Source organism: Trichechus manatus, unplaced genomic scaffold (genome assembly GCF_000243295.1).
Source record: "Trichechus manatus latirostris isolate Lorelei unplaced genomic scaffold, TriManLat1.0 scaffold00130, whole genome shotgun sequence".
NCBI lineage: Eukaryota > Metazoa > Chordata > Mammalia > Sirenia > Trichechidae > Trichechus > Trichechus manatus.
The window spans coordinates 5,682,334-5,701,692 of record NW_004444066.1 but is presented as its reverse complement, the minus strand read 5'-3'; the positions used below and the strand labels follow the sequence as shown (position 1 = coordinate 5,701,692).

Below are 19,359 nucleotides of genomic sequence, written 5' to 3'. Positions count from 1 at the left end.
CATTTGGTTTAGGTCTTTTGTATTTTGAACATATTCTCTGAGATTTTGATCCCTCCAACCCACTCCCAAATATATATAGGGACTTACTAAGTTTTTCTTCATGATGGAAGACAGATTTCTCAAAAGGTATTTTCCTTTAGCCACCAACAAAAATTTTAAGGGAACTATCCAATTGAAAAAAATCTGTGAAATGTCAATGACTATGGAAAATGTCATCCTCAGTCCCAATTCAAGGGTGATCCCAAACTCTGCTCTCTTTTCCCTGTGAGTACTAATTGAAAACCACCCTATACTACAATATATTTGGGTTATGCTTTTCTCATTTTATATACACAACCCCTAATCCCAGGCTCCTACTTGGAGGATAAGAAACAAGGGTGGGTTTTCAGAACAGACTGGTCCTCCCAGCTCAGTTCCAGAAGAGCTTGGAGCTGAAGTGGAGTCCCGGCACTTCACCATCCTCAGCCCTCCTCAATCCAGTACTGCTTGTAGGACAACCCCTAAGGCTGACAGATGGCCAGGCGGTTGCTTTTTTTGAAATTGCTCTTTTCTAAGGATGTACTAGATCAAAAGAAACAGGCAAATCACATATCCAATACGCACAATCAGCCACTGACTATAGAAATGCTGAAATCTGCAGTGCTTGGTTGAAGGTGAATTGCCAGAATGTTTACAGGGTGCACACACGTGCACACAGAAATTACACACACGTATGCAGATCACGCTAGGTAAGAGGGAAGCAGAGGAGCTCCCTGAAAGGAACAAAAATGGGGGGCTGTTTGCACAAGTCTCCACTCACCCTCACCTTAAGTGTTAACTTAGGATTCCCACAAAACTCCTTTCCAGCAAGTGCTGAAAGTCAGCTGTGTTCTTGCTGCTCTGCAACCTAAGCACAGACTTCAAGTTAACTACTCAAACCATCAACGCTACACAGCCATGTAGTAAGCTCCTTCTATTTTGCTAATTGCGTTCTTGAGCATGCACCAAGTTATTAAACAAACAGTTGGCAACACAGAGAGCTTAGATAAATGTATGTGGCAGCATCTACGGAAATGTTTTTTGCTTGACACTAGTTCCAATGACTTGTTCGCATGTTAAATGGAACAAGGGAAATTGGAAAAATATTTCTCAATTATTTTCTAATCAGCTGTATCAGCTTAGAGATCACCTTTTCAACGTTACCCTGCCTCTCAGAAAAGACTTCCTTTCCCTAGTAGAAGACAAGGTGATTCTAGAAGCAGATCTAAGTCTGTCAGATACCAGTTTTTCCCAGGAACGACAGTCATCTATCTAGTAGCTACAGAAAGCAGTGTCAGCAGAGCCTGTGGCAAGTCATATACCAGCCCACTTTTTCCCACCCACCCAGATACTCTCCCTCTCTGGTCTGTACCTTCCGTGTGGCAGCTGGAAGAGAGGATGGTGTTCGGAGGTCTGAAGATGTAAGGCAGGTAACGAGAGAAGCATTTCATCTTCCCCAAAAAATAAAAAATAAAAATCTACATAAAAAACCAGTCTCCTGAATCCATAAGGATTCCCTGGGCCTTTAAAGCTGACTACATCACCAATATGTTTATGTAGGTTCTCTCCCAGATCTGCAGAGCTGGGAAGCCCGAGGAATCACTGGAGATGGGTCCCATTTTGTCATCAGCGCCAGGAAGCACTGCCTTACATTTCTGCATGCAGCTCAAACTCAGAAGCCCCCAAGCAAGCCGGGATATAGCCTCTTCATTGGCTGCGGCTCCTCCGAGCAGGATTTGCTGAGTCAGTCAGTCCCGCCTGTAAACACACACTGAAATGCCCAGCCTGAAACCTCTACCTTTTCCCTGTGGTCAGTTTCTCTTTTAGCAACAGAAATCCAGCCAGATATGGGAGTTGGGAGGATAAGTGACCATCTCTCATTTAGCTCAAAGATCAGATGAAACAAAGACAGGATAGTGTTCCACCCTGGAGAGAGACGGCTGTTAAAAAGAGCCACCTGAAGACCGCGGATCTCAGGAATATTAAAGTACAGTGCAATGAAATGGGTCTCTGTCCCCGCTTAATCTAGATTTAGTGCGATTTTTTTTCAACACCAAAGCCCAAACAATAGGACCGTTTATCACTTAGGTGAAGCCCAAAGCTGCTCTGAGTAGTCAGTGACAGAGGGCTAACACAGACAGTCTGTGCTCCAGCATGGCTTTTGTTTTTTTTTCCTTGCCTGCCAGCACTCACATTAGCGGTAACTTAGTTCTGAGTTTTCTGCTGTACAAATACAAAACCACAACACTAGAGACTAAACCCGAGGGAACTGACCCTTCACCAACTCATGCACCCTGACAGCATATGAAACCATGGAAAAAGTAAGTTGATTGAGGATTATACCAACTTTTCCAAAATTCTCACTGAGGTTTCAACTGAGAGAGAGAGAGAGATTTATATACACAGCCCCTAATCCCAGGCTCCTACTTTGAGGATAAGAAACAAGGGTGGGTTTTTAGAAGAGCTCAGTTCCAGAAGAGTTTCGACCTGAGGTGGAGTCCCAGAGGTCGAGATTGCTAAAGTTCATGGTCAATCACCAAATACAAGTAATTTGGGGTGAGGGGTGGTTTGGTTTTGGTCCATGAAATAATACTGACTTTGGAAAACTTATCACCGGAAAATAAGCACAAGGTGTCAGCCTGGGATTTATAAGTTCTGTCAAAGACACGACTGTGTATGACAAAGAGAAAGAGGTGAGTGTCTTTTGTGCTGTGTTCTGAGACACAAGGAAACGGTTTAACAGGTCTGCAGAAGAAAACTAACATTCCCCTGAGTGGGATTTTAAAAAATAAGGTTTATGAAAATCTGTTAGAATATTTTTTTAAGCCTTTTAAGACTCACCTCTTTGCAAACATATTTAACACACCATTGGAGATATGTGATAGTCTGTCCAGGAGGGCAAAGTCTTAGAGCCATAAAGTAATTATAGTGCCAGTACAGGCAATGATAATGTAAATTGCTGGCTCCACCAATGTGCCACCTTTCTGGTCTGGGGACCATTATGACATGAAGACATTGGCAGAGCCATGCCATTTACTCCTGAGATAATCATAAAACACATCACCCTTCCTAGACCCAGGAAACTGGTGAGGTAGGGGCATCAAAGTAAGGTACTATTTAACCAACACCTAAATGGTTTGCTTTGGTTGTATGGGTATCTCAAACTTACGACAGAAGAACATATCCAAAGATGTCTTCCTGAGAAATGCTTTACATACAAACTATGGTTAGCAGCAGGCAAAGTGGAAGGTATATGGGCTTTGGGGCCAATCCGACCCAAATATGAATTACAGTCAGTTTATTTACTGGTTGAGTAGACAATGAACAAAAATATAACACCTGCAAGCCTCAGTTTCTGCATCTACAAAATGGGGACAATAATAAGGTGTTCCCTGTATATTCCTGAAAGAAATAAGTGATACAATAAGCATAAAGCACCTGGAATGTTGTAGGCACTTGGTAAACTACCAATGTTGCTGTTGTTGTTGCTGGCCTTCTCTGATCATCTGCAGCCATATGTCAACTCAAGAGCCACCAAAGAGCAGGAGTAGTTGAGAGGGTGGTGCTGCAGTTAGACAGCAAGTTTAATTCTGCCTTTAATATTGACTTACTGTGTGATCTTGGACAACTTAACATCCCACAGTTTCATTACATATATAGTAAGGATAATAATAGAATCTCATGATTCTGTAAGGGCAAAATGGATAGTTCATATAAAGGGCTTAGCACAGGGCCTAGTACATTGTAAGTGCTTAATTTTTATCATTTTTATCTCTAACAGTAATATTAGCTCTCAATCATAGAATTTTATTGCATTTATTTGCTTAGCTTGTCTAAACATAAAATTGTAAACTTTTTGAGGGAGAGATCAATATCTAATTCATCTTCGTACCTTCAGTACCTAGCCTAGTGCCTGGGACAGAGCAGGTACTCAATAAATATTAGTTGAGTGAGTGAGTGAAAGAATGAATGAATGGGTATGTGGAGTCAACACAGCACCCTAGACAGACACACCATGCCATCCCTCTGCAGCAAAGACCAGTAAAACAGATACAAAAGTCAATCCTGGAACCCTAAGCATCAAATGAAGGGATAAAGAACTAGATCAAACACCAAACGGAAGAAGAAACTGAAGGAAAACAGAGAACAAGGAGAGATATGGAGTGGAGGTCCTCTGCAAACTAACATGGCACAGCATCACCATCTTGAAGCACAGCCAACAATTGGCCCACACAGGGAGCACGGGAAGGCAACTTCACAGAGCTCCCAACAGGAGACAGAGCACCCGGTAACCAGAGAAACGCATTTTCCTACCCCTCGCCTTTCTGGTGAGTTGAAGCAAGAAACCCCCATCCCAGCAGCCCCTACCACCAGGGTGCACAATATGAGCCTTCCCCAGGCCCACCCCACCCCTGCCTGCCACACGGCTTTTCCTTTTTTCCTCCTTCCTTTTCTTTCTCTCTCGCACCTAGCCTCATACACCACCTTCCTCCCTTCCCACTGGCCCCCACTGCAATGCTGCTGCTAGAGAGCCACTGGCCCACGGCCACCCTGGGTCCACCCCACCCCCACCGGCTGGGTCCCGCCTCGCTGCCATTTTTTTCTTTCTCCCTTCTACCTAGTCTCATACGTCACCTCCCCTCCCTTCCCACCGACCCCCAGGTCTACCCTGCCCCATCCGCTGGTTCCCACTCCACCGCCATTTTCCTTTGTTTTTTTCCCTCTTTCTCCCTCTCAATCTAGCCCTGTATGTCACTTCTCCTCTTTTCCCACTGGTCCCTGGGTCCACTCAACCCCCACCCACTGGCTCCTACCACGCTGCCGTTTTTTATTTCCCCTTTCTCCCTTTCACCTAGCCCCATATGCCACCTTCCTCCCCTTCCTGCTGAACCCCTGCTGTGCTGCCATGGTTAGAGAGCTACCGGCTCACCACCACCCCAGGTCCTCCCGCCCCCACCTGCCGGCTCCCGCTGTGCAGCCATTTTTTTTCTTTTTCTTTTTTGCTTGTGTTTTTTCCCCTTTCTCCATTTTCTTTCTCGCTCCCATCCAGCCCTGTACTCCACATCCCCTCCCCTTCCTGCCAACCTCTCCCCACACTCAACCTCCGCCATGCTGCAACAGCGAAGCAGAGCTGCTGGCTGACTGCTGCGCTGGGTCTGCCACACTCCTATCTGCCTGCTCTTTTTTTTTCTTCTTTCACTTCTGTCTTTTCTTTCTCCCTCCCACCTAGCCCAGTATGTTACTACCCCTCCCTTCCCATATGCACCCGCTCCACCCTGCCCCTACCACACATTTTAAAAAATATTATTATTATTTTCTTGTTCTTCCTTTTCTCTCTCCCTCCCACATAGCCTTGTATGCCACCTCCGCCCCCTTCCTGCCAGCCCCTGCCACGCTGCGGCAGCTAGAGAGCAACTGGCCAGCAGCCTTTCCAGGTTTGCCCCACCTCCACTCACCAGCTCCCACCCTGCTGCCATTTTTTTCCTTTTTCTTTCTCCCTCACACCTAGCCCTATATGCCACCTCCCCACTCCCTTCCCATTGGCTCCTCCCATGCTGTTGCAGCTAGAGAGGATGCAGGAAGATTGGAACTCTTATGCACTACTGGTGGGAATGTAAAATGGTACAACCACTATGGAAAATGATATCACGCCTCCTTAAAAAGCTAGAGATACAAATACCATACGATCCAGCAATCCCACTCATAGAAATATATCATAGAGAAATAAGAGCCATCGCACGAATAAACATATGCACACCCATGTTCATTGCAGCATTATTCATGATAGCAAAAAGATGGAAACAACCTTAGTGCCCATCAACAGATGAGTGGATAAACAAACTAAGGTAACTACACACAAAGGAATTCTATGCAACGATAAAGAACAATGATGAATCCCTGAAGCATCTCACAACATGGATGAATCTGGAGGGAATTATGCTGAGTGAAATAAGTCAATCACAAAAGGACACACAGTGTATGAGACCACTATTATAAAAACTATTATAAAAACTTTACACACAGAAAAAAAATAATCTTTGATGGTTATGAGGGTGGGGGGGTGGGAACGGGAAATCACTAATTAGATAGTAGATAAGTGTTAACTTTGGTGAAGGGAAAGACAACACATAAGGTAAGGAAAGGCAGCACCACTTGACCAAGGCAAACATCTAGACACAGCCAAACATCTTGAGGAACTGAGTTATTGGAGCTGAGGGAAGGGACCATGCTCTCGAGGGACATCTAGCTCAATTGGCATAACATAGTTCATAAAGAAAATGTTCTACATCCTACTTTAGAGAGTAGCATCTGGTGTCTTAAAAGCTTGCAAGCGACCATCTAAGATACATCTATTGGTCCCATCCCATCTGGAGCAAAGGAGAATGAAGAAAACCAAAGAAACATGGGAAAGATTAGTCCAAAGGACTAATGGACCACATGAACCACAGCTTCCACCAGCCTGAGCCTAGAAGAACTAGATGGTTCTACTCTGTGAACCATCTCTACTGACCACTCTAACAGGGATCACAATAGAGGGTCCCAGACAGAGCGAGAGAAAAATGTAGAGCAAATTCAAATTCACATAAGAAAAAAGACCAGACTTACTGGTCTGACAGAGACTGGAGGAATCCCCAAGACTATGGCCCCCACACACCCTGCTAACTCAGAACTGAAGCTACTCCCAAAGCCCACCTTTCAGTCAAACATTAGACAGGCTTATAAAACAAACAATAACACATGCGAGAAATGTGCTTCTTAGTTCAATCAAGTATATGACACCAAATGGGCAACACCTTCCCAAAAGCAAAGGTGAGAAGGCAAGAAGGGACAGGAAAACTGGATGAATGGACAGAGGGAACCCTGGGTGGAAAGGGAAAGAGGGAGAATGTTGACCCAATGAGGAGATTGAAACCAGTGTCACAAAAAAATTTGTGTATAAATTTTTGAATGAGAACCTAATTTGCACTATAAACTGTTACCTAAAGCACAATTAAAAAAAAAAAAAAAGAATGAATGCATATATTTGGGAGAAACTCTGTAAAAAGTTTTATACTTTTTTGTAGGCGTCCTTCATAGCATGAATGCAATAAATTTGAGCCTATCATAAGCCTGGAATAGTTGATTCAAGCAAAGGTTTTCTATTATTAATGAATAGACATGCTTCAAATCTAATTGTGTATTTCAGTCTTAGGTAAACAGGTTGGAACTTAGTAAACACCTTCTGAGTAAATATTAGGCCCTCAGTAAATACTTCCTGAGTGAAAAAATACTCACTGATGGTATTCCCCATAATTATCCTCAAAGAACTAAACAAAAAAACTTTCTCTTCCATTGGACACAAAAGACCAGTGAGGCTAGCACCCAAATCCCAAGTGAGTCATTCCAAACCAGCCAGTACCCCCCTGACTTCCATTGAAATTGTCTTCTCCAATCCCAATGCAAAATGACCGATTTGGTGCCATAGCTACCTACCCATATGCAGAATGGGCAAGGGACAGAAACAACAAATTTGAAATGTCTTCAGGCGTGTGATTCTGATGCAGGTGGTTTGCATTACACCATTGGGCTGTTCAAATGGTTTCAGCGTGCTTCCCAATCTTTTTACTCTTTGAATCACTTCAAAAAAAAGGAAAATATTTTGCAAAAGAAAAAAAAAAAACCAGGCTGAGAGGATATTTCTAAGAATTTATCCAAAGACAAACAGCCTCTGAGGGGATCTAATGTTTCTACATCAGAATCACCTGGTAAGCTTGTGAAGCAAACAGATTTCACAGCTCCCAAGCCTATTGACTCAGACTCTCTGGGGACAGACATGGAATCTGCATATTTGACAATCCAGGTGATTCTTAAAATTTGAGAACCTCTGGAGTAAGCTATTTAACTTCAAGCTTTGACTTTCAGGGCAAGGGCAACAGAAAGTATTCCGGATATCATTGTCCTAAATCACGTACCTCACCGTTGTTACCCAATGATTGTGGCCACCCCAACCATAAATCTGAAATTTCGCTGAGTGATGATAGCAGGAAGGGGGTCAGAAAAGATTCTTTGGGATTATAGAGCCCTAAAAGTCTACATTCTCCATCCATGCTTTTGCATTAGCCATTATTTACAGAAAGCTCCTGTTAAGAGGCAATTATCTTACTGGGAGGCATAGCAAATGAACAGTTAGCAGTCATTAACTCTGTAAGTGGAATTAGACTCTGATAAACCTAATGTTATCAGAGATAAAAGCAGGATCACCAGGAGAAGAATATCATCTTTATAAGGTGGGGGATTTCTAAGGCACTGACAGGGGTGCCATTAGTTTCTTGGAGATGTATCCACTAGAAGAGGGGTGTCCCAGAGCAGAAGAGGCCTCTGAAAGAGAAACCGGAAGTCTAGGGGGAGGGAAAGATAAAGGTGACCCATTTTCAGTACATGCGAGAAGGTTCCTGGAGTCTGGCAGAGCAGAGTCCAGGGACAAGAAATTCCCCACCTGCCAAGTTCTGTCATCAAAATGCAATCAAGCAATTAATTGGGACTTTCTTGAGTGCTGCACTATGTACCAGGGAGATCAAAAACAATCACTTCTTTCCTGAAAAGTTCCAGCAAGAGCCCCTGCCGTGGGGCCAACGGCCTTGGGATCTCCCAACAGTCTGTTCCCTCCAGTACCATGTTGCCTTCTCTCAATGAAGCCAAACTCTTATGGGTAAGTTACCCTGATCATTCCCTTTTAGCACGTTCTTCTAACCTCCTTTTGGGGCTGGTTCATCATCACGGTTTTTCATTCTGCTAAGAAAGAAACTAAGCCCAGGTGAGAAAAATTAGTTTATTTCAGATCAGTCAGAATGTGCTGGAGGTTTTCACCGTCAAGTCAAGTCAAAGCAAAGCAAATGCCTATTCAGTCTTCAAATCTAAGATAAAATGTCACAGCTTTAGAGAAAAGATTTCTTAATGCCTCCAGCTGGGTCAAGTCTCCCTGCTACAGACTCTCAAATACCATTCTTCCCTTTCAAAACAAACACTCGTTCATTTTTGAACATATTTATTGAGCATCTACTGAATGTCAGACACTATGCATAGTGTTAAGGAATCAATAGTAAATAAGATAAAGGACCTATCCTCTTCTTGGAGGATAAAAATCTTTTCTAATGTATAGGGTTGTGTTGAGAATTAAATGAGATAATTCAGTAATTGTTTAGAGCTGTGCCTGACCCATTGTAAACCAAAACCAAACCAAATCCACTGCTGGTGAGTCGATTCTGAAATCTCTACAGAAGCAGATTGCCACATCTTTCTCCGCTGGTGGTTTTGAACCACTGACCTTTCGGTTAGCAGTCGATTGCTGTAACGACTGTGCCACCGGGGTTCCTTGACCCATTGTAAGTGCTATTCAATTACTTTAATAATTGCTGTTTGGTATCTGACTCCCTTGCCACACTCAGTTGCATAAGGGTAGAACTCTGACTTTTCTCTGATGAATCCTGAGTACGAGGTTCACTGCCTTTTACATAATAAACCTAAAAACCAAACCCGTTGCTGTTGAGTTGATTCCAACTCACGGTGACCCCATATGTTACGGAGTAGAACTACTCCATAGAGTTTTCTTGACTGTAATCCTTAGGGGAGCAGATCACCAGTCCTTTCTTCTGTGGTACCACTGGATGGGTTTGAGCCATCAATCTTTAGGTTAGTAGTTGAGCATAACAGCAGTTTGATAAATATGTGCTAGACTGAATTGAATGGAACTGAATAAGAAAAGTTGTAACATAATTTCCATCACCCCCCATCCTCCTAACCCCAGCTAGTTAAACTTGGTAAATTCTGATCTGGAAGAAAGCTGATCCTTTTTTTGGTTAATTTATCCATCCATTCATACAATATAATATTTTTAGCATCTATTAAGTGCAAAGCACACTTCTGGATGTTGAGATGCCACAACAAATAATATGTTGAGGTTCATTGAGTTTATATTCTAGAAGGAGGAGATAGACGATAAGTAAATAATAGTACATCAGTATTTTTTCAGATGGTGAAGAAGAATGCAGAAAATTAAACTGAAGGTGTGGTAGAGAGTAACTGCTTTGCTTGGTTGGTCAGGGGAGGCTTCTCTGAGAGGTGACAGATGATCTGAGACCTGAAAGGCAAGAAGGAGTTGACCGAGGAATGGTTTTCATCTTCTTATCCACCCTGCTGCACCCTTCAATTTACCTTCACAGCAATTTCCTCTTCTGATTTAATTATTGACTTAGTGTCAAATGGTAACTTGTGCAATGTTTGTTTCACTGCTCTAATAGAAGCTCCATGAGGGCAGGGATCGCGGTGTCCTGTTCACTTTCGCACTCCCACAGACCTAGCGGAGAGATCAGTAGAGACTTGACGCACGTTTGATTGGCAGGATGGATCTATGCCTCAGCCAGCTCTATCTGCGTGTGCTGAAAGCAAATGAGAGGTGGGCAGCTACAGATAAGACTAGAGAGGACTTTGAAGATGGAGGGAAGGCTCAATTTAGAGCAGACAGTACCATGCAGCAAATGAAAAACAAAACCTAATTTGTTACAACAGAAGATTTTGGCTGTCACTGAAAAGACCATAGAAGGAAAAGCATAATAAAGCCAAGCATGTTTTTCACCAAGTTTTATATACTGACTCTCACAGTATCTATAAATGCAGACAAATAGCATCTCCTAATCTATAAAGGGATGTCTGAGCAAGCAGGAAATATGATTTTTTAGTTCTGAGCCATGTAAATCTGATTTGATTTTAATAGAAGACAATAATCACAGTAGAAATGGCAACCACCAGATCTGTGTTCTTGCTGGGTTCCAATCACTCTCCTAAGCACTATACTCAGAATAGCTTGTTGAATCCTCCTGAAAAATCGACAATAAAGTAAACATTATTTTCTGTGCTTATCCATGAGGAAATTTGCACAGAGAGGTTAAATATCTTGCCAATTGCAAACAAATGTAGGAGCTAAGATTCCAGTGCAGGCTCCCGACTCCTCCCCCCAAATTGTTTGGATGCTGCTCTGCTCCCTGGGCTCCATGTCCTTCTCTTCCCTCCCCTGGTGTCTAGTGTAGGACAGAGGATAGCACCTGGAATTAGACTAAATTTCTGAATCTCCTCATTTGGAAGTTGTGGACATTTGATTTAGACTGGTCGAGTTTGCTTCTGACCTACTGGAAAGAAAGAACTTGCTAAGATAATCACTAGCATAACTATGTAGGAAAAATCTAACCAAATCTATGCCCCTGCCCATCCATGCCTCCAGTGATTCAATATGCATTAAAGAGTTACTGTTTCTGAGACATGGTGCCAAGGGCTGTAGGGTTAGATGGATGTGTAAAAGTAAGTAGGGAGATGAGAAACAATAAACTAATTAATTAAACAAAGTAAATATGAATCTATTACAAATTACAGAAGGGCCATAAGAGAGTAAAGTGCAGAGTAGAAAACTCTCACACCTAATTTGGACATTGGGACAGATTCCAAGAAGGCTTTCTGAAGGTGGTGGCACTTGAGATGAGCTTTGAAGGACAGGGAAGATTTGAGTCTGTAGAGATGTGAGTGGGAAGAACATTTGGATAGGGAATAATAATAAGAACAAAAGTTTAAAGGTAGGGAGCCTCAAGGATTATTTGAGGAATAATATGTACTTCTATTTATTAGTCAGCCTCAATAACACTTGTAAAGTATTCCTTTAGGCTTGTTTATGAACATGAAAATAATATTGCATTTCTTTAAATTTTTATGATACAGTTATTCATAATTCAAATGGACTTTTTCCCTATTTACTCTGAATTAAAAAGATTTTAAAATACACTCTAAATTTTGAAAGCAGATTCCAACTTCTGTATTTGGACTCTGCACTAATCAGCCTTCATTGGAAACAGTGGTCTTCAACCTCCCTTGTCCAAGCTGGACAAAGAACAGTCCAATTAATTAGTATACATAACACTTAAAAGCCTTCATTAGAAGAGATCTTTCCAAAGCAAATCCAGATTATTTCCTATTCCTCAAAAGGAATTATCTTGTCTGCTTCCCTCCCTGTACATCTCTGGGCTTTAATTAAACCATGAATGATATAAAAAGGAATCAGTAGGTTGATATAATAACTACATTTTTAAAAGGATTTCTCTGACTATGATATCTACTTTGGCCTTGAAGTTTTCCCCAAGATAAGGCAGCACTATTTCCTTTTGGACAGATGAAGACATTAGAGAATTTTAAGGCAATCCAGCACATGAATCCAGGTGGCAAGGTGTTAGTTTTCTGACCCTCAGGTCACTTTTTAGAGTTATAGAAAAAGCATTTGAGTGATCAGGTTTAATGTCTTCTTTAGAAAACAATTTTAACCCAATTTTTTTCTTGACTCTGAGAGGCCATAACAGTAAATCTTTTCAGGAGACAGCAGGGAGGAAAAGGTTCTACTTGTTGTTCTTGAGGTTTGGGGAAAACCTTACTTACTCAGCAAAGACATTCCCTTGAAAGTGCCACACTGCACACAGCAGCCTGCAGAAGAGCTTCATGGCCTGCATAGTATTTTGTTTCTTAATTCAAGCCTCATGCCTTTAAAAACAACTGAAGAGATTTACATACTTATATTACTCCCTGTCGTTTCAGTCTGCTAGCCTTGCTTCACAGCAGGCTCAATACTATTGACACTTGGACAGGATAATTGTTTGTGTGGAGGGCTGCCATGTGCATTGTAGGACATTCCTCAGTATCCCTGGCCTCTACCCACTAGATGCCAGTTTAAAAAACAAAACAAAACAAAACCACATTGCCATTGAGTTGACTTTGACTCATGGCAACCCCATGTGTTTGTGAGAGTAGAACTGCGCTCCACAGGGCTTTCAATGGCTATAATCTTTATGGAAGCAGATCACCAGGGCCTTCTTCCACGGTACTGCTGGATGAATTTGAACTGCCAACCCTTCAGTAAGCAGCCGAGTGCGAATTGTTTGCACCACCAAGGGACCTACTAGATGCCAGTAGCACTCCCTAATTGTAACAATTAAGAATGTCTTCAGACACTGCCAAATGTCCCCCCTGGGTAGTAAATTACTCCCTTCTCCCTCCCCCCTCACTGAGAACCAATGCTTTACAGCAATATGGCCTGCAAGTCCTGCATTGGGCTAATGGCTGTATTAATTGTACATAAGGCAGCATAATGTGGGAAGATAATATTTTGATTAAGAGTAAGATGAACTGTGCTTTAACTGTAATTCTTCATGCCTCAGTTTTCTTACCTCACTCTATCACAGGCCTGGTATATAGACCCTATGAAATAATACTCATAAAAGTGCTTTGAAATTTTAAAAATATGATGTGGTTGCCATTTTTTCTATCTGGGATCTTTAGTCAATCCCTGATACTGGCACATTGAAAAATGAAGTTCCATTCTGCAATAAATAATTTAAATTCGAAAGAATTCCATCAGCCAAGTATATTGACAGGGAATTCTTACTTAGCAGTAAGAAATGTCACTCTTTCCACTAGAATAATTTTCTTATAGTCTCCTCTGCATTGGTTTTTTCTGCTGTATGGAAAGCTAGTGTTTGTTCACTCATTCATTCATATATTTATTCAATAAATATTTGTTAAGCACCTGTTATATGCCAGTCACTGTGCTGGGCACTAGGGATGTTTAAACAATTCATGGTTGTAGTAAAGAAGTAGTTGTAGTAGTCATGCTAGACACGGTCCTGGCTTCATGGATAGTATGGTCTAGGAAAGATACAAGGAAAGAACTAGAAAATTGTAACGCAGTGGGTAAGTGCTATGATGGGTGACCTCCAGAACTTCCTAAAGGGGACACCAAGCTCTGAGCCCAGGGTTAGAGAAGGATTACTAGAGTAAATGAAACTAAAGCTAACATACATGCTACAACATGGATGAACCTTGAAAACATTATGCTGACTGAAATAAATCAATCACAAAGGATGATTATTGTATGATCCCACTTAGACAACGTATCTAGAACAGGTAAGCATATAGAGACCAAAGTTTATTAGTAGTTACTGGGGGTGGGTGGGAGGCGGGGAAAGGAGGATTTAATGCTTAAGAGACACTGAGCTTCTGTTAAGGGTGATGGTATAATTTGGGAACAGATAAAGGTGATAGTTGAACAACATGATGAACCTAATTAATGGCACTCAACTGTACATGTGAAGATTGTTAAAATGTGAAATATTTTGTTACATATATATTTAATACAGTAATTAAAAAAACCCAAAAAGGTCTGAATGATGTATGAGGTTGCCAGGGAAAGAGAGGGTGAAAAATTGTTCAGGCACAGATGTGTGCCTGAAGCACATGTGTGCTGGGCTGTAGATGAGGGAATAAGACATATTTAGAAATTTGAGAGAATGTTAGAATGTCTGGAGCATAAAGTACAGGGAGTAGACTGGTGAATGAGGCTGGAGACGGGAGTAGGGGCCATGCATGAATGGTCTTGTAAGCAGTGTTAAAGAGTTTGAATTTTATTCTAAGAACAATGGGGACCACTGAAGTTTTCAGGGAGGCTAGTGACATGATTGTGTTAGGGGATCCCAGACGTGGAGGACACCTAATTAATTAGTACTCCACCAGTTACCAGGCCACTCCCAGTCACCTCCCCACCACATCACTCAGTTCCTCTAAGTTGTTTTGAGACTCTCTGGAGAGCTCCAGACAGATCCAGATCTAACTGGCTCAGAGTGGTCAGACATGCCTAGAACAGACAAAGATGGCTAACAGATGACCCCGGGCTGCCACGCATGCTCAATAACACAAGAGAACTCATGCCAAGGAATGAAAAGACTCATGTCAAAGAACCTAAATCACCGGACATACATCATCTCCAGTAGCCAAGCCCATTTCAAAAGTGAAGAGTCTGTCGGCCGCTACTGTGCCAAGTCTTAGCCCCGCACCATAATAAATAATCAATAGAAACTATGAATATGTAGAACTCCATGATCCTGCCCACTGCCTTCCTCCACCCCTGTATAAATATCTGTAATTACCCAAACCTATAAAATGTAAATGCTTCCTCAAATTGAGGAACTCAATGTGAGGTCGATACCTCTAAGTTTCCACTTGCTAGCCTGCGAAATAAACTCTTTCTCCTTTCAAAACTAGCATCTGAGAGACTGGCTCCTTGCATGCTGGACACTGACCCATTGGTCTGGTTTCAAATCCATGCTAGAAACATTACTCTAGGTACAGAATGAAGAACAGAATGGACATGGTCAAGGTGGGAAGGTGAATGGGAGAAAATCTAGGAGGCTGCTCCAATATCCAGACAGGAGAAGATGGTGTCCACACTAGGGAAATGACAATGGGGCTGGAGGGAGGTTAAGGGATTCAAGAGATATTTAGGTATTTAGGAGAAAGAAAGGAGTCCCTGGCTGGCATAAATGGTTAAACGCTTGACTACTAGCCAAAAGGTTGGCGGTTTGAACAAACCCAGAGGCACCTTGGAAGACAGGCCTGGCGATCTGCTTTCGAAAGATCACAGCCCTGAAAACCCTATGGAGCAGTTCTATTCTGAACACATGGGGTCTCCATGAGTCAGAACTGATTGGACAGCAACTAACAGCAACAGGAGGAAGAATGGAATATGACCTAGTGATAGAGTGAATAAGTTTGTGTGTGGAGGGTAGTTAAGAAGACAGTGTCAAGGATGACCCTCAAGTGTTTAGCTAGGCTTTTGCAGGAAGTAATTAAGTTGACTATATAACCATTGCTACTAGTTATAACAACGCAAGAAGGTTTTGGGGCTACTGATGGGTGCTGAGTGCTTAGCTAAGTGCCAATAAGCATTATCTCATTTAAGCCTTACAACATGCCTAGGTGATAGGATCTAATCTCAAGACATCAAGGCTCAGAATAACCTGCTCAAGGACACACAACTGGTAATGATACAGCCAGGATTCAAACCCAACAACCTGACTCCAGGACCCATACTCTTAACCACCACACATAGTGATCATTAATCTATTTAAGTATTCACCTTCTGTGTTTAAATCATAAATCTTCCAGTTACTAACGATGGTTTTGGAGGAATTGCTGACTCATTTAAACTCTTTGAATCTCAAGTTCTCCCACCAAAATCTGGGTATTAGAATACCTCCTTCACAGGGCTGGTATGGTGATTAAATTAGTACAAACATTAATAACTACAGCAGTGAATATTTATTGAATGCTGACTATACTCCATGTTGTGTCATAAATACTTTACGTATGTTAACTAATCATTGTTCCTCTTTTATAGATGAGGCACCCAAGGCATAGGTAGATTAAATGCCATACACAGAGTTACCTAGCTGGGGTGCAAACCTGGGTGAGCAGGTCTGGAATCTGTGCTCTTGACCACTGTGTCATGCTACCCCTTCTAAGAAAGGAGATCTTGGAAAGTTCCTGACACACCAAGAGCCTAGTGCTTGTAATGCTGTATGCTGTTGGTGCTGGCTATAGTTTTTATTCAATGTGAGTTTACTGAGTTTTCAATACGTGCCAGGCACAGTATTGGGTGAACAAGACAGACGTGGCCCCTGTTCTAATGCCTTTCTTGGACTTTTAGAAAGCCATTTCTAGTCATTTTTATTTACTTATTTGTTTTTCCCATCACAAGCCAGAGACATCAAATTTCTCCTGCCCATGAGAAGTTGTGATATTTCAGTGGTTTACATATAGTGCTTCAGCGGAGGCTGAGGGAGGCAAACACAGAATGTTAAGCTGCTGCTGCTGATGTGATTAAGCTGGATTTTGGCCAAAGATCACACAGAGGCCCTTGGAGGGGATGCTGCCTTCCTTCCATCTTTGTGGATCTATTTGTAGGCAAGGAGCACGTGTTCCAGCATATAAGTGAAACAAAACAACTGGCTCATTCAGTGAGTCAGTCAACAGACGTGAAGTGGCCAGGAGGTCAGGGACAACAGATTCATGGTATTTTTTAACTGGGAAGGATATTAGTAATCTAATGTAACCCCATAGTTTCACTGGAGTGGTGGACATTAAGAGGTGATGTGGAACAGTCAACTTGCTGCTTTGGATGTGTCCCTTTTCCTTTCGGCACTCCAGTTCCTCCATCTGTAAGATGGGGAAGATTAGAAGTGAGGTTCCAGTTTCCTTCAAACTCCAATATAGTATGAATCTCAGTGTTCATATTAAACAGTTACCTATTTGCTCACTGACATCATGTGGGGAAATAATACTTCAGTTAAGAGTAAGGAGTGTTCATTTTTATTGATGATGTAGAGGAAACTAGCTTTCTATAATTTTCTTTCAACTGCTTTTGTAGTTGTTAGTATAACCTGTGTCCAGAATCTTCTACAGATGTTTACTTCTCTTCACAAAAATGAGACTGTTCTTTGTGTGCACCCAGGTATAAGAAATACATGGGTCTGATGCCCATTTTAAACTCATTTAGAAACATGGTGATTAAATTTATCAACTACTGAACATTAAAAACAATGATTTGGGGACTTCCAGCAACATGGCACTCTAGGCAGAAGCACCACGCCGTCCCTCCACAGCAAAGATCTAAAAAACTAAGCCAAACAGAGAAAACAGCAATCCTGAAATCCTAAACAGCAAATGAAGAGATAAAAAACTCAGCCAAGCACCAAATGGAATAAGAAACTGACAGAGAACAGAAAGCGAGGAGACATACATGGAGAGGTCCCCTATCAGCTAACGCAGCAGGGATCCACCATCTTGGACTGCTATCAGAGACCAGCAAATAGCAGGTACGAGAAAGCAGCTTCACGGAGCTTCCAGCAGGAGACAGAACAACCGGTAAACAGCAATATACACTTTCCCACCCCCTACCCTTCTTCACCCCCACTCGGCCTCCTCTACTTCCCGCGGCCACAGTCTCTTGGCCAGGAAGCACTGGCTGCTTGGATTCCACCTGCCCGCACTGGCCAACTCCCTGAGTACCATTTGTTGGCTGCTGGTGTTGCTTTTTTCTGCTTCTTCTGACTTCTTCCTTACCTCTCACCACCTCCCCCTCCTTTCACTCAAATACCTGGCTCTGTGCGTCATCTTTGCTTCTTCCTGAGGGGCTGTGGATCTCCATTCAAGTGTGGAACTGCTTCCCGGTCCATGCTGCCATGCTGGTGGGATCCTGGGGCTTTCTTTGTTTGTTTGTTTTCAACTGTTGTTTATTTTCTTTTTCTTCTCTTGAGTTGGGAGCCCGTTCTCGCCGGGCGATGCTCTGTGGCTTGGGACCTACGCCCTCAGCTTGTGCAGACACGCAGAGGGATCCCTGAGCACATTTCTTTTTTCCTGGGTTTTTTTTTTTTTCTTTTTTTTCTGTTTTTTGGGGGTTTTTCTTATCTTTTTTTAAAATTTGTTTTGTTTTCTTTTCCCTCTTTTTCCCTTTTTGTCTTTCTTCATTATTCAGTTTCTCGTATCTCTATACCTTCCTTCTTTTCCTGTCCCCTGGATATCTGGTGCTGAATACCTCTATGCCTCCTAACCAGGCTGTACTTCATCACCTGGAAACAACTTCCCCAGACCTCGCAGCTGCACTGGTGGGATCCCTAGGAGCTTTGCTGTTCTTTTTTCTTTCTAATTTTTATTTGTTCATTCTTTTCTTCTTCCCCTTTTTGTTTTTCTCCATTTCATAGTCTTTCATCTCTACACTCCAATGGCAAGCTCCCCTAGCACTCTTTTTTGTTTGTTTGTATGTTTTTGGCTACTGTTTCTCTCCCCTCTCTCTCATCTCTCTCATACCCATCTTAGCTCCACACATCACAATCTCCCCCCTCCATCCTGCCTACCTGCACCGTGCACTTAACATCACACCACCAAGCAGCACAGGCACGGCCTACCGGAACTGCCCTGCACTGATTACTGACCTGCCCTGGTGACTGTAGTAAGTGCCACAAACAACCCACCCCAGCAACTCCTCTTCAACTAGACCTGCCCTGCTGTACTATATCTGAGTGACTGACCTGCCAATTGGAGAAGGAGGCAAAAAGTATCTTGCCCATGGATAAGCAAACAACAAAGAACACACAGCCCACCTGCTCAGACATAACCAAATTAATAAAAAAAACAAAGGATGAAACAAACAAATCTACAATCAATAAACAAGAAAAATAACTACTGAATGTCCCCAAGACAGCAGACAATATCAAAACATTTACAAAAACAGGACAGGATGGTTCCGGTAGGCATCCAAAATAAAACACCAGATGACTTTCCAGCAGAAGAAAAGGCACTAGAACTACCTGATAGGGAATTCAAATCTCTAATACTCAGAATTATCCAAGCATTGAATCAAAAAGCAGACAAAAATGAGGAAAAAATAGACAAGTTCATGGAAAAGGCAGACAAATTCATGGAAAATACAGACAAAAAATG

The 19,359-nt window shown here is 42.3% G+C and overlaps 1 protein-coding gene across 5 annotated transcripts in view; it reads right to left on the bottom strand.

Annotated features, from left to right (window-relative positions):
• PPP2R2B (protein phosphatase 2 regulatory subunit Bbeta) overlaps positions 1-19,359 on the bottom strand; it is a 566,434-nt gene that overhangs the window by 525,712 nt on the left and 21,363 nt on the right. For 2 of the 5 annotated variants that reach the window (XM_004384936.2, XM_004384933.3), the window contains exon 1: positions 1,391-1,895. The exons of the other annotated variants lie outside the window; for them this stretch is intronic. In XM_004384936.2, coding sequence (XP_004384993.1) covers positions 1,391-1,469 — 79 coding nt within the window. In that variant the 5' untranslated portion in view covers positions 1,470-1,895. Of the gene's footprint in view, positions 1-1,390; positions 1,896-19,359 lie in introns of those variants that run through there. 5 annotated transcript variants of the gene reach the window in all.